General features: G+C 41.9%; 1 protein-coding gene across 6 annotated transcripts in view; it reads right to left on the bottom strand.

The window, feature by feature from the left end:
• Positions 1-3,302: 3,302 nt before the first annotated feature.
• The window catches only part of PRRC2C (proline rich coiled-coil 2C), a 76,814-nt gene continuing 64,053 nt past the window's right edge, over positions 3,303-16,063 (bottom strand). For 3 of the 6 annotated variants that reach the window (XM_040984247.1, XM_040984249.1, XM_040984250.1), the window contains exons 26-34: positions 14,092-14,295; positions 13,545-13,657; positions 13,103-13,239; positions 10,878-11,109; positions 10,260-10,367; positions 9,013-9,231; positions 8,585-8,688; positions 8,122-8,248; positions 3,303-5,152 (exon numbers count right to left, since the gene is read on the bottom strand). In XM_040984247.1, the coding sequence (XP_040840181.1) occupies positions 4,895-5,152; positions 8,122-8,248; positions 8,585-8,688; positions 9,013-9,231; positions 10,260-10,367; positions 10,878-11,109; positions 13,103-13,239; positions 13,545-13,657; positions 14,092-14,295 (1,502 nt within the window). In that variant the 3' untranslated portion in view covers positions 3,303-4,894. Of the gene's footprint in view, positions 5,153-5,565; positions 5,619-7,053; positions 7,291-8,121; positions 8,249-8,584; positions 8,689-9,012; positions 9,232-10,244; positions 10,368-10,877; positions 11,110-13,102; positions 13,240-13,544; positions 13,658-14,091; positions 14,296-16,063 lie in introns of all 6 variants that reach the window. The other 3 variants (XM_040984245.1, XM_040984251.1, XM_040984246.1) reach the window with 3 other exon arrangements.

The following is a 16,063-nucleotide window of genomic DNA, read 5'->3' as shown; positions in this document are numbered from 1 at the left end:
CAGGGAAGTGATCCATCATGGTGCTTGGCTTGTGTGGAAAAGGAAGTCAAGATGAAGATGGAGGTGGAGTTTATGAATTCTAGGCTGCAGAAATTGAGTTGGATGTTACATTAATACATGTTTTAAAGAGCCTCGGTTAGGCAGGTGCCCTTTGTGGTCACAGGCCTCTCTGCCCACGACTAGATCCTGTCGTTTTGCCTCTGATGGTAGCAACTCCTACCTACTTTATTCCTCATGTGCTCCAGGCACTGGAATAGGGATTGTCCATGCTTCACCTCAGGCGAGCTTCAGAAAGGAGCTGTGCGTGATGGGGCCTCATCTTCTGTGTGCAGCACCTGAAGCTGTTACCGATGCCCAAGGTTGCCTGAGGAAGGGAGCTTTCCATTTCACCTCCAGTTCTGGTAACTGTGGGTGCCCAGGGCCCACGGTGTTGCTTGATGTTGTAACCTTAGCAAAGCTATGCTCTGGGTCAGCTCAGCTACAGCAGCTTGTCATCTCAGTTGTTCCTAGGCATAGTGGTGGCTGTGCCCCGCTGGTGCTGCGGAGGGCTTGTGAGGCCGACTTCGGCCCCACGCTGTGGGGCTGCTGGGATTCTCGGCTGTTCCTGGCTTGCACGTGGATCGTCCTGGCCTCAGCCTGCGTTGTCACACAGCATCCTCACTGTGACGAGCACCTGAACAGCCCTGTCTCCAGACAGGAAGACAGTTGGAGCCGTGGTGGGGTGGGGGTGGAGTTACACTTGGGCTCTTTTGGGAAACACAGTTTAAGCCATAGCAGCGAACTCAGCAATTACTACTCAAAAAAGAGCCAAAACCCTCCAAGTCTTCCTAGGAGACTCAGCTTGTAAATTTCTAATGAAAATATTTCATCAGAAAATATTGTAAGCTCAGGTTCCGTCTTGGATAGGAGCAGAACCCTTGGTAGCAGTTATAGAGAGCAGCGTTAATACCTTTGGGGAGGAATTTAAATTGCTTAAACAATTCTCATTTTAAGAAAATTATTTTACTCTTAAATCATGCCATTTAGTAAAGTGTTGTTTACCTTCTTTGTGATGCTGAGACATTTTATTTTAAATGGGGAGAGTTACATGGGAGCAAGATATCCTGGGGAGACAGTGGTTGGTGGAAGATGAATGTGGGAGATGGTGCTTCTTTTTTAATACTATGCCAAGTAGAGAGCCAATAAAACACAGATTAAGAAATAGCAGAAGTCCAGAAAGATCTTGTGCGGTCTGGGAGACCCTTTCTCTGCTCCTCCCGTTGGGTTTTTAAAACTGAGAGAAAGACAACACGGAAGTTGGCATCTCGCAGGGGCCTGTCGTCCCAGGCTGGGCCCGGGCTGCCGAGCAGAGCTGGCAAGGCAGTGCGGGCTCCGGTTCCTGGAGTTGCAGCTGCTTTCAGGGTGCTGGCGGCAGTCACGGGCAGTCCAGACCCTCCAGTGGGGGATGTGGGCAACCTCCGGGTACTCAGCCACTGGGCTGAACACCCTCCCCCTTAACCGCTGTCTCAGACCCACCTGGCTACTAGACAGACTTAAACACCCGCTTTCTGCAGTGCTCTGTAACCTTTTCCATCTGTTCTTTGGTCAGTCTTTACTGGGCGTGCTGTGAAGCCACAATGTCTGGATATTATTTGGTGTCTCTTTCCGAAGTCTTCTTGATCTAGACATTTTCAGGAAGATTAGAGTAAGTCACGTCTTGCTGCCGGCTTGGGAAGCTCCAGGCGGCTCAGCCGTGTGCGAGTCTGACTTGCTTGTCTCGGGCCTTTGCGCTGAGTTGCCATGTCTCCGCTCAGATGCTTGCATGCTCTCAAGTTGCTTCCACCTGCCCCAGGCTGCTCTCCACTGGACAACGGCAACTCAACTGTCATACAAAGTCATACTACATATATGTGTATATGTACATGATAATGTGCTTTTAAATCTTGCTTCCCCTGTCTTGGTCACTGATGTGTTTCTAAACTCATTAAATGGTATTGAGTTAATTGGGAAAAAAAAAAAAAAGATTTGCATGATCTAAGTATGGGGAAACACATATTCTTCATAAAGTTTTCCCTCCCATTTTAGGCCATATTCCAGTTTAGGTGATATTCTGAGAAAAAGTTTAAACTGAAAAGCTCGAATTCACACAAGGTTAATTAGTAACCCTGAACCACAACATACACCTCATCCGTGAGCAAGTGAAGAGCTTGCACAAAGCTGGGGAGGCCACCTGCCCTGGAAATGGGGTTCTAGGAAAAGCAGCTGCCGCACCTTGGACTTCAGACTATAAGAAATGATAAACAAATGAGGTGACAAAAACATGACAAACAACAACGCAAATACTGAACTCTACCTTCTTTTTAAAAATTTTTTTAAAGATTTATTTTTATTATTTTTTTATTGGAAAGGCGGATATACAGAGAGGAGAGACAGAGAGGAAGATCTTCCGTCCGATGATTCACTCCCCAAGTGAGCGCAACGGGCCGATACTATGCGGATCCGAAGCCAGGAGCCTCTTCCGGGTCTCCCACGCGGGTGCAGGTTCCCAAAGCTTTGGGCCGTCCTCGACTGCTTTCCCGGGCCACAGGCAGGGAGCTGGAAGGGAAGCGGGGCTGCTGGGATTAGAACCGGCGCCCATATGGGATCCCGGGCGTGCAAGGCGAGGACCTTTAACCACTGCGCCATCGTGCCGGGCCCTGAGCTCTACCTTCTATACTGCAATTTCTGCCCAGAGGAAAATAGCTTTTTACATGTGCTCTCTGCAAGTTCCACAAGATGCTTTTTTTTTTTTTTTAAAAGATTTTTATTGGAAAGTCAGATATATAGAGAGGAGGAGAGACAGAGAGATCTTTTGTCTGCGGATTTACTTCCCAAGCGGCCGCAAAGGCTGGAGCTGAGCCAACCCAGAGCCAGAAGTCAGGGGCCTATTCCAGCTTTCCACATGGGTGCAGGGTCATCCTCGAGTGCTTTCCTAGGCCACACAGGCAGGGAGCTGGATGGGAAGAGGGGCTGGCTGGGACTAGAACTCATGGCCATATGGGATCCTGGTAGGTGCAAGGCAAGGAATTCAGCTGCTAGGCTACGGCATCAGACCCAAGACATCCTTCTTTATCTATAACAAACTGTTTCCACTGAAGAGTATATTGTGGTGACCCAGACAACGACAGCCATGACTACTATCCTCCAAATTTAAATTCTTGAAAACCCAAAATCAAGACTTAGAATGATCATTTTCTCCCACCGCATAATGCAGGATCACTGGTTTGGTGCACGTGACAGACCTGGTTCTGGATTTCAGGAATAGATCAGAAATTCAAGATTCATTATTTAGAGAATACTTTATTAGTTCTGTAATCAAACCCATGTAGATAAGACCTTACATATTTAATACAGTGCGTTACCCCTGTACAAATGGAAAAAAATTAAGTTTAACATTTCTAGACCAATATGGCTGTTAATTTCTGTACAATGCCAACTCAACATGGTAAACTTGGATACTTTTCTCAAAGTTGACATCACAGCTAGTTTCCAAAAATTCAATTATATATATGTATATATATATATTTATATAAAAAAATCAGTAATAGCAGTATGTTATGTATCAATAGCAGCAACAGCTTTTCCAGGTTCTGCAGTCATCTGAACAAAATAACACTCCATTAACAAAAACAAAACACCCCAAAACAACAAAGTTACGGTTGTGGTACCTGGCACCATTGTTTTTAATCAGTTTCTCAGTCGTCATCTGGAAAGCACACACTCTAGAGTAGCATCATGAAAGAGTTCTGATAGAGCACGGTCACTACTACGTGTCATAAAGCAAGTCCAAGTTATCTTACATTCACAGGGGCGTGGTACAGTACTGTCCTACAGCTATACTACTAGAGGGAACAATTCAAAGGCGTTGAGACTTGATTCACTTTTCCAGCAGAGGGCCCAAAGAATGGTATGACACAGCTCAGTAAAGAAATGCACCATCTTTGCCGAGATTTCCTTTTATTAGTGGCACAGTTCTAGGTACTCACTGTTTTTCATGAATGTGGGCTAAAAAGGAAACAAACAAACAAAAAACTAAAAAAGAAAACCAAAACCGTTACAAAATGGGGGGAAAAAATCTGATTCATAAGAAGATGATGGAGAGGAGGCAAGCAAGATCCAACCTAACTTGTATTTTACACATTTGAATGTTGAGAGCTCCATGGAAAAAAAGGAGATGCCAAAATAGTATTTGAAAGCTTTGGATCACAAGCAACAACACACAGCACCACTTGAATCAGAAGCAGTCGCCAAACATGGTTCATTTGGCAGCTTCAAGGATGCCGATATCAATTTTAAATCACTTGCTCACTCATCCAGGAAGAAGGGGAGATCAGTTACCACTGTACTTTGATTGTATTCAACTCAATCACGTTACAAAAATAGCAAAGCTGCCATAATAAAAAAATAAGGCTCCTCTACCCAGCACCAGTCATCTTCAGTTCTCTGCCTGCAAGCCTATTGATGCCATAATCACATCCAAATATAAGGGAGCAAAGAAGCCACATTTCACGTTTCAGCCGGGACCACCATATTGTTCAGGCCGAGCTGTTCCTCTGCAGTGCTATTTTCCTCTTAATTCTGTAGTTTTGCCTGACCATTAAGGACTTTTAGGTCTAGATTGTATGCACTTGAGAAACTTGTGCAAATATTTGTCTATAAATCTGACCGAAGCTGCATGGTCATCAACCAAGCACAGGTCACACGGAAGATGAAAGCTTGCAAAGCCTCGTTCCTATGGGTGCAGGAGCTGTGTGAACCGCTCCTCTGTCCCTTGTGCATCAACAGACTCTAGACAGGATCATGTCACAGCCATCATCAGACTTCATTCTCCCTGTTCCCCCCCACCCTCCCCAATCCCTGCAATAACCCACAGCCTTTAAGATTTTGTTTCTTCTGTTTTGATGGCCTGAGGTTTGATTGGTCCAGTTCTAACAGGCTTAGAGGCTATGGTGGGTGCAGGGGATGGCTTCTCCTCTATTTTTTCCTGACAGACCCCAGGAGGGTCAGCCAGTGTTTCAGCAGGTTTGCTTGAATCACTGTCCACTTTCTGGGCTTTGCCTCCTATCTGTTTGTTCTGTTGCTGTTCAGAGAAGAACCGCTGCGTGGACTGAAGAACCTCTGCTCTTTGCTTTGCCTTAAAAAATGAGAAACAACAACTGAAAACACTGCAGCGTTACCAAAGTCAAATCAATCTCAGTTCAAACTCTTAAACCAATCACAAAACCAGTCTGCCCCATGTTGGTTTGGCCCAAGCCAAAGGTACCTCATTGATTTGCGAGCTTATAATGAGTAATTTCTTCCTATCTGTGAAAATTTCCCATGTGATCATTTTTAACACTGAAACAACAGGACCGCCTCCCACCACCTAGTCAAAGTCTGCCCTCTTAAAAAAAATATTTTCTGGCATAATCTTATTGCTATCGACTTTTATCTAGGGAGGCTGCTGGCAAATCTGAAAACATACAGGTAACACTTAAAAAAAAAAGCTAGTTATCAATATGTGGTCTAGAATAAAATGAAAAGGAAGCACTTATATTGTGGCATTACCAACACCTAGGACCAAATGTCTTGTGGCTGAGTCCTCTTCCCACAGCTCTCTTCTGCAGGGGAAGAGCATCAGAAATTAGTAACTACGACTTCACTTGATCACTAAGTTCTGATAGCTCCTACCACATTCTGAGCTGGCAAAATAACTTCTTAATTTTATTGACTATGTGTCCCAAAGAATATACTTACGTCAATGTGTAAATTGTACCACCATACTGCACAACTAAAACTTAAATATCTACACTTTTTACATGTTAAAAAGCAAAAATGAACAAAAAAAATCTGTCATGTTCTACTGGCAACCTGTACAACTGAAAGATATGAAGCAATTTCCAAGAAGTCTGAATCCTAACCAACCTCATTAAATTATTCAACTTCGAATGTATTTCCAACACAAGAATGCTTGGAAATCAAGTTGCAAAGAGTCAGGAGCAGAACTAGAAGCCAAGGCTTTTAGACATACTAATATTTTAAGTAGTAATGATTAGATGGAACTCCTAGGCAAACAGCCCTGATAAAAGAAGGCAGCACCACAGTCTGCTTCAGGGTTGCTTAAATTTGATCACTCAGCATAAGAGATACAAGGGATGTCAATCCAGAAAGAAGCCTCATTTTATCAACTACTGATTCTCTAATGGGATTATCATGGATGCGTTTCTAATTTCTTTGTTCTCATCATATCTGATCACGTGGTAGCAATCAGGCAGACAGGGAAGGATTATGCTGTGACAGCCATCCCCACACAGACTCCTAAAAGGCACTCTTCTCCACTAGCAGACCTCACGTGTATCGGTGCCCATCCCGAAGGATCCCAAAGTGCTTTTCCGAGTTCATCTACAACTGCACAATCCATTATGGAATATGGCCATCTCATGTGGCAATTAAAAAAATAAAAAACTGTATAAATCACAAGGGAAGAAAAAACCCAAGATATGTATTATATCTGTACTATTTCTGAAAATCCATGGTTTACACTTAACTGTGATTGGTATATCAATCCAGGTACGGGATGGGAGGTGGGATAGGAGGGGAGGGGAAAAAAAACAAAATGAAAACAGAACTAAAAAAAGAATGGAAATTGGGAAACCCATAAGAATTCACTAGTTTTTTTTTTTTTTTACACTATTCCAAAAACAGTCTAGAAACTCAGATTTTCCTAAGGTACATGTTTTATAAGCCACTCACTTGGCCACAAAGTTTAAAATGCTAATTTATTTCCTCACTATACGTGGGGGAAAAAAAAGGGTGGGGGGAAGCAGGGAGAAAAAGGCTGGGGGAAGAGAGGGGGAAAAAAAAAAAAGAACCAAAACAAAACACAAGCATCAACCACCAAAAAAGGGAAATTAAAAAGGGAATAAATCAAAGTAGTTAGCTTGCTAAAGTCTTGTAAGACCGTGGATGCCTGGCTGTGGTTATGGGTCCAGGGCACTTCAAAGCATAGCTCCGAGACACACTCTCGCTCCGTTGGCTCTGGAACACTGTACTAACCTTCATGTCTTGTTCAGCCTTCAACGCAGCCTGGGCCTGATTACCTCTGACTCCAGATAGTGATCCACAAGGACCCCTGGCTACATGTGGCAAACGAGCATGGCTCATGAGGCCTGTGGTCAGCGGAGGAGGCATCTGACTGGCCAGTGCCATTGGTGGCCTCTGAACAGGCGCTGGGAAGGTGTTAGTATGTGGGGCTCTTACCAATGGAGGGACCAGGTTAGGCTGAGAGAGTATCTGAGTGAAAAAAACAAAACATACAACATTGAACTGTTAAAAAAAAAAATACCGCCAACTAGAACAGGTTGGCTTATTTCAGAGTAAATCTGTGCCCATCCTGCCAATAAAAGGAAGTTTCTGGACTATGCCATGCCGTTAACAGGGACCCATAACGAACAGGCATGTTTAGATTATCAGCAAAATTAGCTAAAGTGTGCTACTGCACATTAGTAGTTTTAGCATGTCAGCTGCAAATTCTCAAGGGGAATGGAATGGCTATTAAATGTGCTATCTTTTAAAATGGTACAACTGCAGAAAAGGCACATTGACCAAATACAATCTGCAAATTAAAATTAATACTAATTTTACAAATGTGTCTTCTCAGGAAACAATTCTACTTTGTGAGATTTCTTATCAAGTTTAATTTTTCACTAAGATCAACCAAAATAAAGAAAAATGAACACATTTTTCATATGGATAACAAAACAACTTTTTGGAAATTTTACTTCAATTTCACATTGATTAAAAACAAAAACAAAAAGCACCCCCCACAAACCTAGAAAAGTTCAAGCACTGGGACCCTTCGCTGAAAAGTCAATTTCTTCAAAGATAAAAACAAAAACCAGGACGTAAATGATTAGAGCTGTGTGGGGAATCCTAACCAAACAATTACTACCTCTGTCTAGCTATAAATTACAAAGAACATATTGCAATACTGTAAGCTCATCATCAAAACAAATCCTTTCATTAATTTTACTTAATCGTATGCCCAAACCATAAAACCAGAGACTTAATCAGATGAAAACATTAGCAAACAATAAGTATTCATTCTCACTTATATTTGCCCACCTGGGGTGCAAACTGTGTAGGGAACGGCTGTGTCATTCGCACAGTGGTAGGGGCGGATTGGAACTGCTTCTGATAGACAATGCTGTTCATTTTGCCGGACTGGTTGTTGGGACTTGTGGAAGTAGCCCTTGGAAAGAAGCCGTGACTGGTCAGTACAGTACTTCTAAAGGAAACGCTGTGAAATTTTGAGAGACAATGCTTGTCTGCTAATACAAATGTATTGGTGTGAGTTACCAAATGCGGTTACAGACACAGTGCAGCGGCAGAAATCAAACAGAACACTAGCTTAAAAAGAAAGTATGACAGATGCCAAGTCTTAGAAAACTAAAAACTTAATTTAGACAAAGCTACCGGAATATTTTACTAACTGCGCTTAAAAGAGGAATAATGACAAATTATCTGGCATATGAATGGCGATCAACTATTCTGAAATTTCACTGACAAATTGAAATGTCCATTTTACCGGAAGGGACTAGATGTTGGTGTTGTGCTTCTGCCACCGATTGGAGGTGTGCCTGGCTTAATATCAATGCCACTTCCAAAGGCTTTCAGTTCCATTTCAGACATCTGAGAAAAAGCATAAAATGAACTTAACATTTCTTTAGTACTGTAAGCTAAGTGCTGTGCTCAATTTCCTAGGGTCTTGTGCATGAAAGCCTAATCTAGGAAAGGAAACTAAACAAAACCAAATGTTCTATTGGAATGCCTGGATAATCATGGATTACCAGCAACAAAGGACTTACACTAAATAAGTATGTTAGACTTTATACAGCCAATTCATTCACAAAATTTATAAATTCTTAGTGATCGGGCAAAAACTAATGCATTTAGTCTCAGAAACTACAACACAAATGTCTGAACAACCGTCTTCAAGCTATTCTCTTCACTCACCTTTCCTGCCGTTGCGATCATGCTATGCTGAGTTCCAGCGGGGATTAATCCTCTGAAAGGCTGGCTTACTTGTGCAGGCCGGCTCAGGCTCTGAGCCTGTGCCTGCGGAGTGGTATGCTGTAATGGGGGCTGAAGAGTCTGAGGCAAAGCAATCAGGGGCTGCCCTGTAGACCCAAAGTTAGGCAAGGAAAGCTGAGATGCTGGTAAAGGGACCGTAACCTAGAAAACAAGAACACAGAAGCTGTAGCACTTTCCGACAATCAATAGTATAAATATCCCTCTTAATTGTACGTAACTTTTCAATACTTTTTGGAGTAAAGCTTTCAATATAATCTACCAATCTAATGCACCTACATGCAAATCTTTCGCTTAGTGACTATTTCCATTGTTTCTTTGCAAAGAACACGATCCATTAAGTGATACCACTGCTAGGCCGGCATCGGAGCTGGGAACGCTAACGTTAGAAGCTATTCCTCTGAAATAATTATGACTATCTCAGAATTCACCAACAGCAGTTACCAATAAACTTTTTAACTAGACAGTCACATCACTAAAGTAGTTAGTTACAAGTTCCCAAATTGGTATTTATATGTTGTTTCAGATCTTGTCAAAATGAGTTTTGAGAAAAGTGAGGCTTTCAGTTCTTTATAGGCATCATATTCAACTGACCACAAGATAATAAGATAGCAATCGAAAGCAGTTATTCTTGGGCCGACTGCTAGTGATTTGCCTTTCTTCCACATCTCTCCACCAACTTCCACAGAGTTGAGCTTACTAAAGACATGGCAGACAGGGACACGGCCATACTTTGACACACAATCCTAAGCATAAAACTTGTCTGATGGTTTTCAAAGTCTTTACTTGTAACATTAACAGAAAAACCAACTATCACACTGACATGGAACTATGAAGCATACATTTAGGTCAATGGTTTGGAAACTTGTATATATGTCATTGTTACCTAGCAGACAGAGATCAGTTTTTACAAAGGGAAAGGGGGAAAAACCACCCCAAACCCAGAAATGACCGAGAAGCGGGTTAGGAAGGTGACTGTCATGAGACTGAAACACCTTCTTCTAGTGGACACAATGGAATTTCTAAGGAGCTCAGTGAACAGTTTGAAAACCATTCCTCCACCTTCCTATCTCTGTAAATTTTCAAGTAATATCTTTTTAAATTATCAAGTAATAATGAAAGTAATAAAAATAATAAAGAAAATTGAGGAAATTTACCATGCCATAGTTTACCTGCTGGAGAGCACTTGGTGACTGGGCAGTGTTATAAAAATTTGTTTGACCAGGCTGTTGTACTTGTCCAGAATAAAGATTTGAGGCCTGGGTAAGATTTGCTCTAGCCTAGAAAAAAAATTACAAAAACAAATTTAATCTTTAGCCAATTATAGTACAGATTAAAAAGGAATATCTTTTGCATTTTGTTTTTAACAATGCTTCCTTGGGCTCAGCACAATAGCATAGCAGAGAAAGTCCTCGCCTTGAACGCGCCGGGATACCATATGGGTGCCGGTTCTAATGCCGGTGGCCCTGCTTCCCATCCAGCTCCCTGCCTGTGGCCTGGGAAAGCAGTCGAGGACGGCCCAAAGCCTTGGGACCCTGCACCTGCATGGGAGACCTGGAAGAGCTCCTGGCTTCAGATTGGCTCAGCTCCAGCCTTTGTGGTCGCTTGGGGAGCGAACCATTAGATGGAATATCATCCTCTCTGTCTCTCCTTCTCTCTGTATATCTGCCTTTCCAAAAACAAACAAACAAACAAACAAAACCATCAATCAATCAATCAAAGAAAAAAAAGTTTCCTTAAAATAACCTGCTGCAAAGGCATACAATGATCACACCACGTCCTTGACCTACCTGGAGAAGATGAGTATCAATCAGCTGGGAACCGCCAAGTCCTGATGCCTGTCCTAGCTGATGTTCATACAGTATAGGAATAGGCTGAGTATTTGAAGTCTGTTGAAAGGCAAGACCTGATTGTGCCTTGGCAAGTTCCTGGTGCTGGACAGCTGGAAAGTTGTGGATAGCAGTACCAGAAAGGACCACAGATGGCTGGGACAGGCCGCTCTGCATGAAGGCTGGCTGTGATCTGCAGGGCATTAAAGGGAGAAAGCTGCTGTGAGAAGCTAACTGTATCTGGAGTCTGGAAACCCTAACGGACAATGAGGTGAAGTTGGCACAGAAGTGCAGAGGCAGACAACGCAGACTGTGTAAAGCAACTTGTTTATAAGACAAAGTCCTACATTGAAAGTTCTTGAGAAAGGCTCATTCCTCCTGAGAAACTGGTGTACTTTATTTAAAGAGCCTCAGGCAGAGCAGTACCTCATACTAGATTAACCACAAAAGGGTTGCTTGCTTGTTTTTTTAAAGGTCTACTTAAATGTCTGAAAGGCACAATTAGAGAGAAAGGGGAGAGATGTCCCAGCTACTCCCTTTGACCCAGGTCCCTGCTCATGTACCAGGAAAAGACAGAGCCCAGGTGCTTGGGCCCCTAAAGCCACATACGAGATACGGAGGAAGCTCCTGGCTTTTATTTTGACCCAACTCTAGCTTGCTTTTTGGAGAATGAACCAGCAGATGGAGATTTTCTCTGTAAACATTTTCTACAAACTTTAGGTCCCTTGTGATCCCAAGATTTTTTGCACTGAGCTAACATTTCCCAACAGCATTCTGAAATACCTCTGTCACCAGGCACAAAAAAATATATCATATATTGTATTTTCTGTTGCACAGATCTATTCAACATGTGTCTTTCAAGGCAATTCTTAAAAGGGGATTACAAATGTAGAATGTTAGTACATTGCTGTTTTACCTCGTAGGCCTGTCAAAGACAATACTAACTTATCACTGCACTATGTTTTTTGAGTTGTAAAATGGTTGCAAACTTTTCAACAGTGCTTCTTTGAAGCAACAAATACAAGAGGACAATGGTTTGTCAAGATTTAAATTGTTTGTTTTAACACAATGTTCAAGAATTACTGACATTAAAAATGTGATTACTTTCAACTAAAAATTCAGGCAAATACTTTTACATCTACTTGTAGAGGATTTCTTGGAATAATGGGCAATCAATAAATAAATAAATTCTGGATTAAGGCCAGAAAAAAAAAATAAACATATGCAGGGGCCAGCATTATAGCACAACAGTGCCATCATCTGGGGATAAAACAGAGGGCTGGAGATCTCTCTGTCACGCTTTCAAATGAATAAAACCAACCTTCAATTTTATCTGAATTACTTCTAAAAAATGAAAACATATTCCCCAAAGCAAATGAATATCTTTGCAACATTCCTAAACGGTCCTACTTTTTTTCTGATGATTCAAAACTATTATAAGAATAATGCCTGTGTCATGATATACTGCTTTCACCATGCAGTTTTTCCTCCCACTTACTCACTCTTAGCAAGTTGAACAGCACAAATACTTGAGGTTGAAATCAAGCTCTGTGAGTTTATTTACTGTGTAACTTTAGGTAGAACACTCAAACTCTTTCAGTTTTACTGTCCTCACTGTTCATATGGGGATAATATACTGAATGGTTGTATGAGGACTAATTAATGAGTTAATGTTTAAATAAGGGCCAAACAGCCACTATAAGGAATATTCAAGAAAGATCACTTACACCATGCTGGAGTGAAATCTGTGCTTACAGTACACCTGTTACCATTATCACCACAGCGGGGAGTTTCTGGGTAACTGGACGTCTGTCCTTGGGAGCACACAGGAGGTTATACTCACCAGAGGTTTGTCCGGCTTTCTGAGTTCCAGGGCAGCCTACGTGTTCTCTATTGTTTGCCTGGTGCATGCTATCTTCCCTGCTGTCTCCACACTGGCCATGGGCTGGCTGCATCAGCTGCCGGACTTTGGGGCTGCCTAAGTGTGTAATCTACAAATTGCGAGCTGAAATAAACTCCTTTCAGTTCTGGTCAAACCACTCTAGGTGGAGATTCATGGTATTTAATAAATAAGCTTATTCACTTAGTGTATACCATCACACAGGCATTCTAGTTTCTGGGGTAAGAAAGGAGCAGAACGGTCCCACTGTTCTCACTACTGCAGACAAGAATTTGAAAGCAGTTACCTATATGGTTGAAGCGAAGAAGTAAACAATTCCTGAGCCTGGGTAACAGCAGGTCCAGCCCCCAAACTCAGCTGGGCTTGATGCTGCCCTTGCAGTGGTGCATAAATAGGAATTGGAATCTGCTGAACGGATGCTGGCTGCAATAACATGGAAAAAATATAGCCATATAAACGTATTATATATGAACATCTGAAAACATGAAGAAACAAAAATGTGACACAAAGAATGATCAATACCATGAACACTTTCCAAACAAAAACCAACAAATAAACACGTGAGATTTCTTTTCGACCCCTGACTTTTGTGTGCACTGTTAGCCTACTAAAAGCAGATCGTAAACTAACAGTAGATTGAAGTTAAATTTTGTTATGGTACAAGGTAACTATTATAACTATAAAAATGGCCAAGAAATAAATGCAGGGTGGAAATCTTTGATAATTACCTGAGAGAGACCTGGTTGGAAGCCTTGTTGCTGAGCCAAGGATGGTGGAGCCAATCGTGCATGTTGCGTACCGAATAAATGACTTGTGTCCATATAGAAAGCTGGTATTTGAGCTATTGGCCATTAGGAAAAATAAGCAGAAAACCTCAGAAGCTTTAAGACAGTATATATAAACTAAGTTTTATAGTACATATCAGTAAGTGAATATGCTGAAATTTAATATAGCCATAGAAAAGCTAGACAATACATAAATACAGTAATACACCAGTACTTTCTAAGGGTTGGAAAAAAATATCCTGTCTCATACTGGCAGTGGGATATATATGTTGTAACTTTTACAATCTGATTGGAAATATGTCAAAGGCATAAATTATCTTGCCACACATTAGAGACTATGTCCCTGTTTAGTGTAAGGAACAACTGCTGGAATCCCTGTCAAAGTGAGACATTTCTAGTTGCAAAGAACACCACAAATATTTAAAACTTGAAAAAGCTAACAAGAAACAAGCTCTTAAAAATGCTTTTGTTTTCAATACAAAAGTATTACCTGCTGCAGATTGAGACACATAAACTTGTGGACTCTGCTGCTGCTGGGCAATAAGGGAAGGCATACAGCTCAGCTGTGAAAAATGACTTGCAGAGGGCAGGGTGCTCGTCTGCAATTGCTGGGGTTTCACTTTACAAATGTTAGGAGGATCCGAAGTTGTTGCCGATTTTGTACTCAGAGAAGAGGTAGTGTATGTACCAGCTCCTATTTCAGGAAAAGGATATAATAAGGGGAAAACATTTAAAACCACCAAGGCTCCTGATGGTACCAAAGAGGCCAGAAAATTAACTATATTGCTCTTGTACAGCTGGCTCTCCAAATGCATTGTCCACATCCAGGTATTCAATCAAACAGCATGGAAAAACATTGAGGGGAAGACTAACTGCACTGAAGATGCAGATTCTTTTTTGCCATTGTTCCTTAAATAGTGTAGCAGCGACAGTTTTGTTACATTAGGTATGATATAATGTCATAACTCTTAAGGCATATAGGAGAACGCTTACAGGTCACATGCAGATATCCCATGTTACATAAGGGACTTGAGCATCTGAAGGCTTGTATGTCACGCGCACATTTCTCTCTAGCTGGACTGAGCCAGTGGTTACTTAGGGAAGATGTTGCATATCTCCTTAAGAAAGGCTTTATAACGTTTTCATCATAAAGAAAACCAGTTATATACATGTATAGAAATATCACATGCTATATCATGAAAGTACAATTTCTTATGTGTTACCTACAAAAGAAAAAAAAAAATCCTACTCATGGGATATGGGAAGAACCTAGACTTGGAAAGACAGCCATTGGTTTCCAAAAACCTAGCAAACTTCATACCCTTGGTTTCTGAATCATTCCCCCACAAGCTCCTCTGTTTTCCACAGAGCTAACACCATAAAATCCACTGAAGTAGACTGAGGCCTAAGGCAGTCATGTAAGTCTGAGTAGAGTCTTTGACAAATGGACATAGGAAGATGCTGGGAAGGTTTTGAAGAGGGGAAAATACAGTGGGAACAATGATCTGAAATTATAATGTAATGTATAATCTAAGTTTGTCTTCAAACTTAGATAAAGGAAACACCAGACTCAAGCATTTTAGAGACGTCTGTGATCTTTTAAGACCTGTAAAGCTTCATTTTTTTTTTTTTTTAAAACAATAAATTTTCAAGATCATCCATCTGCTGATCTCAAGTGGTCACAATGGACAGAGCTGAGCTGAGATGATCTGAAGTCAGTATCCTCCTTCGGGTCTCCCATGTGGGTTATGGGTACGGGGCTCCTAAATGGAATTGCTGAATGAAAAGATCACTATGCTGGGTCACGCACAATGGCTCAGACTGGCTAATCCTTCCCTTGCAAAGCGCCAGGATCCCATATGGGGGTCGGTTTAAATCCTGGCTGCTTCACTTCTGATCGAGCTCTGCACTTAAGGCCTGGAAAAGCAGTGGAGGATGGCCCAAGGCTTTGGGTCCCTGAACCCACATGGGAAACCAGGAAGAAGCTCCTGGCTCTGATTCCGCTCAGCTCAGCTCCAGCCGTTGTGCCAACCGAGGGAGCGCACCAGCAGACAGAAGATCTGTCTCTCCTCCTCTCTCTGTAAATCTAAAACGTAAGGGAAGCATTAGGTTACTGTTGAGTTTATCAATGACAATCAAGCTGTAAAAATGTCACAAAAAATATGGAGGAAAAGAATTCTTCTTCCTTATCTATAATTTATGGTGGGGGGAGGGTTAGGAGAGATACCCAGCGAAAAGAACTTAAGATTGGCAAGAGTTTTAGGAAACAGTTAGCAAGTACCTCAGCAAAATCTTAAGTCTTTTATAAGCAAAAACAGCTTTTATTTGAAAGCCAGAGAGAGAGAGAGAGAGAGATCTTGCATCTGTTAGTTCACTCCCCTAAGTGGCCCCAATGGCAGGCGCTGGGCCAGGCCAGGCCAGGAGCTGCGAGCTTCATGCGGGTCCTCCTGGATATGGGCCAT

This window comes from Ochotona curzoniae, unplaced genomic scaffold (assembly GCF_017591425.1).
Source record: "Ochotona curzoniae isolate NIBS_2020 unplaced genomic scaffold, NIBS_Ocur_1.0 contig_4105, whole genome shotgun sequence".
Taxonomy (NCBI): domain Eukaryota; kingdom Metazoa; phylum Chordata; class Mammalia; order Lagomorpha; family Ochotonidae; genus Ochotona; species Ochotona curzoniae.
This window is presented reverse-complemented; position numbering and strand designations above follow the sequence as displayed.